Source organism: Octodon degus, unplaced genomic scaffold, assembly GCF_000260255.1.
Source record: "Octodon degus isolate 3935 unplaced genomic scaffold, OctDeg1.0 scaffold00197, whole genome shotgun sequence".
In the NCBI taxonomy this organism is placed as follows: domain Eukaryota; kingdom Metazoa; phylum Chordata; class Mammalia; order Rodentia; family Octodontidae; genus Octodon; species Octodon degus.
Window position 1 is genome coordinate 1,505,672 of NW_004524773.1, and position 1,904 is coordinate 1,507,575.

Genomic DNA, 1,904 nt, shown 5'->3' on the forward strand with positions numbered 1-1,904 from the left:
TACGAGTCTGATCTCAGAAGTGAGACCCTGTACACCCTGCAGATCCTGTCCTAAATTCATAAAAATAAATAAATAAACAAATTATGATACACTGCAAGTGGAAAGTACACCCCAGATTTTTTTTTTTTTAAACTGGAGATTGAACTCAGGCCCTTGCATTTGCCAGGGAAGGACTTATTCCCCTGAGCCATCTCCCCGGCCCCTATACCTCAGATTCTGAAGACTTAGTTTGTTTTCCCCAGTTCTGGGGATGGAACCCAAAGCTTACCCTAGAGTGTGTTTATTTTCTTTCTTTTTTCCTCCCTTTCTTAGTGCTAGGGATTAAAATTAAGTCCTCCACCCCTACATCCAGTGGTGAGGATTAAACACAGAGACTTAGCACTGAGCCGCACCCCTGATCATTTTTATTTCAAGCGCTTATTGTACTGAGCTATCTGCCCGGCCCTGCCCTGATCATTTTTAATTTTTCAATTTGGAGACAGGATCTTGATAAGTCATTTCTCCTAAAAGAATTGAAATCATGCAAAGTATCTTCTCTGGCCACTGGGGAATGAAATTAGAAATGATTAACAGAAGGGAATTACAGTTCACAAGTATGTGGCAAGGAAATAACACTTTCCTCTATAACCAGTAGGTGGAGAAGAAATCATAACCCAGGCATGGTCATGTACACCTGTAATCCCAGCACTCTGGGAGACTGAGGCAAGATCACACATTTGAGTCCAGCCTGGGTAATTGAGAGATTCAGTGACACTCTGTCTAAAAAAAAAAAAAAAAAAAAAAAAAAAGTCTAGGGATGGACATAGCTCAGTGTAAAGGTCCTGGTTCAATAAAGAAGAAATCATCAAGCATGGTGGCACAACATGTGATCCCAGCACTGGAGAGGCTGAGGCATGAGGATTGCTGCAAGTTCAAGGCCATCCTGGGGACACAGTGAGTTCAGGATCAGCCTGAAGACCCTGTCTCAAGAAAGATGATGCCAGGGACCGGGGAGATGGCTCAGTAGAATAAGCGCTTGCCTGGCAAGCACAAGGGCCTGAGTTCAATCCCCAGTTCCGTCAAAAAAAAAAAAAAAAAAAAGATGCCAGGCGTGGTGGCACACACCTGTAATCCCAGCACCCGGGAGGCTGGGGCAGGAGGACCATTGCCAGTTTGAGGCCAGCCAGGGCTACAAAGTGAGCTCACTCGGCCCCGCGAGACTTTGCGAGACTTTGTGGGCATTCTTCGTCCTCGCTCTGGGTGGCCCTTAAAGAGTTTTGTGCTATCTCTCTGTCCCTGCAGAAAGTTTGAGAACCTCTACATCGGCTGGGGTCACAAGTACAGCCCGGACAACTTTAACCCGGCCCTGCCAGCCCCCGTTCAGCAGGAGTACGCGAGCGGCCCAGAGATCACCGAGATGAGCGACCCCACGGTGGAGGAGGAGCAGGCCCTGCGCGCTGCCCAGGAGCAGGCCCTGGCGGCCGCCGAGGACGAAGAGGAGGACGAGGAGGAGGAGGAAGGCGAGGACCTGGATGACTGAAGCCTGGCATGCCCATCCCCCAAGCACACACACAGTAGTTTTCCCTTCCGCGTAGATAGTTCTGGCTTGTAGTGTTTCACTGTCCTTGCTTCCTGCTCCTGGGGTGCAGTAGTATATGACAAATTTCCAATGCAGTAATTAATTCATTCAACAATTTTTGTTTTCTTTCGTTTTTGTTCAGGGGATGGAACTCAGCACCTTGCACTTCGCTGTGCCACTGAGTTATGCCCACCCCACATTTGTTGACCTAGATGCCAAGTAAGGGCTGTTGTGAGGTGCTGGAGGCAGGGGCTGGCACCTGCTGGTACAGTCTCCCCCGTTTTTCATTTATTTATTCAGCTGGCTATCAAACACGTATTGAAGTGACTCCTATTAACCAGACCTA

At 48.2% G+C, this 1,904-nt stretch overlaps 1 protein-coding gene across 1 annotated transcript in view; it reads left to right on the top strand.

Moving 5' to 3' along the window:
* Rsph6a (radial spoke head 6 homolog A) overlaps positions 1-1,642 on the top strand; it is a 19,751-nt gene extending 18,109 nt beyond the window's left edge. The window contains exon 6 of the mRNA XM_004644401.2: positions 1,282-1,642. Coding sequence (XP_004644458.1) covers positions 1,282-1,519 — 238 coding nt within the window. The 3' untranslated portion in view covers positions 1,520-1,642. The remainder of the gene's footprint in view (positions 1-1,281) is intronic.
* Positions 1,643-1,904: the final 262 nt, after the last annotated feature.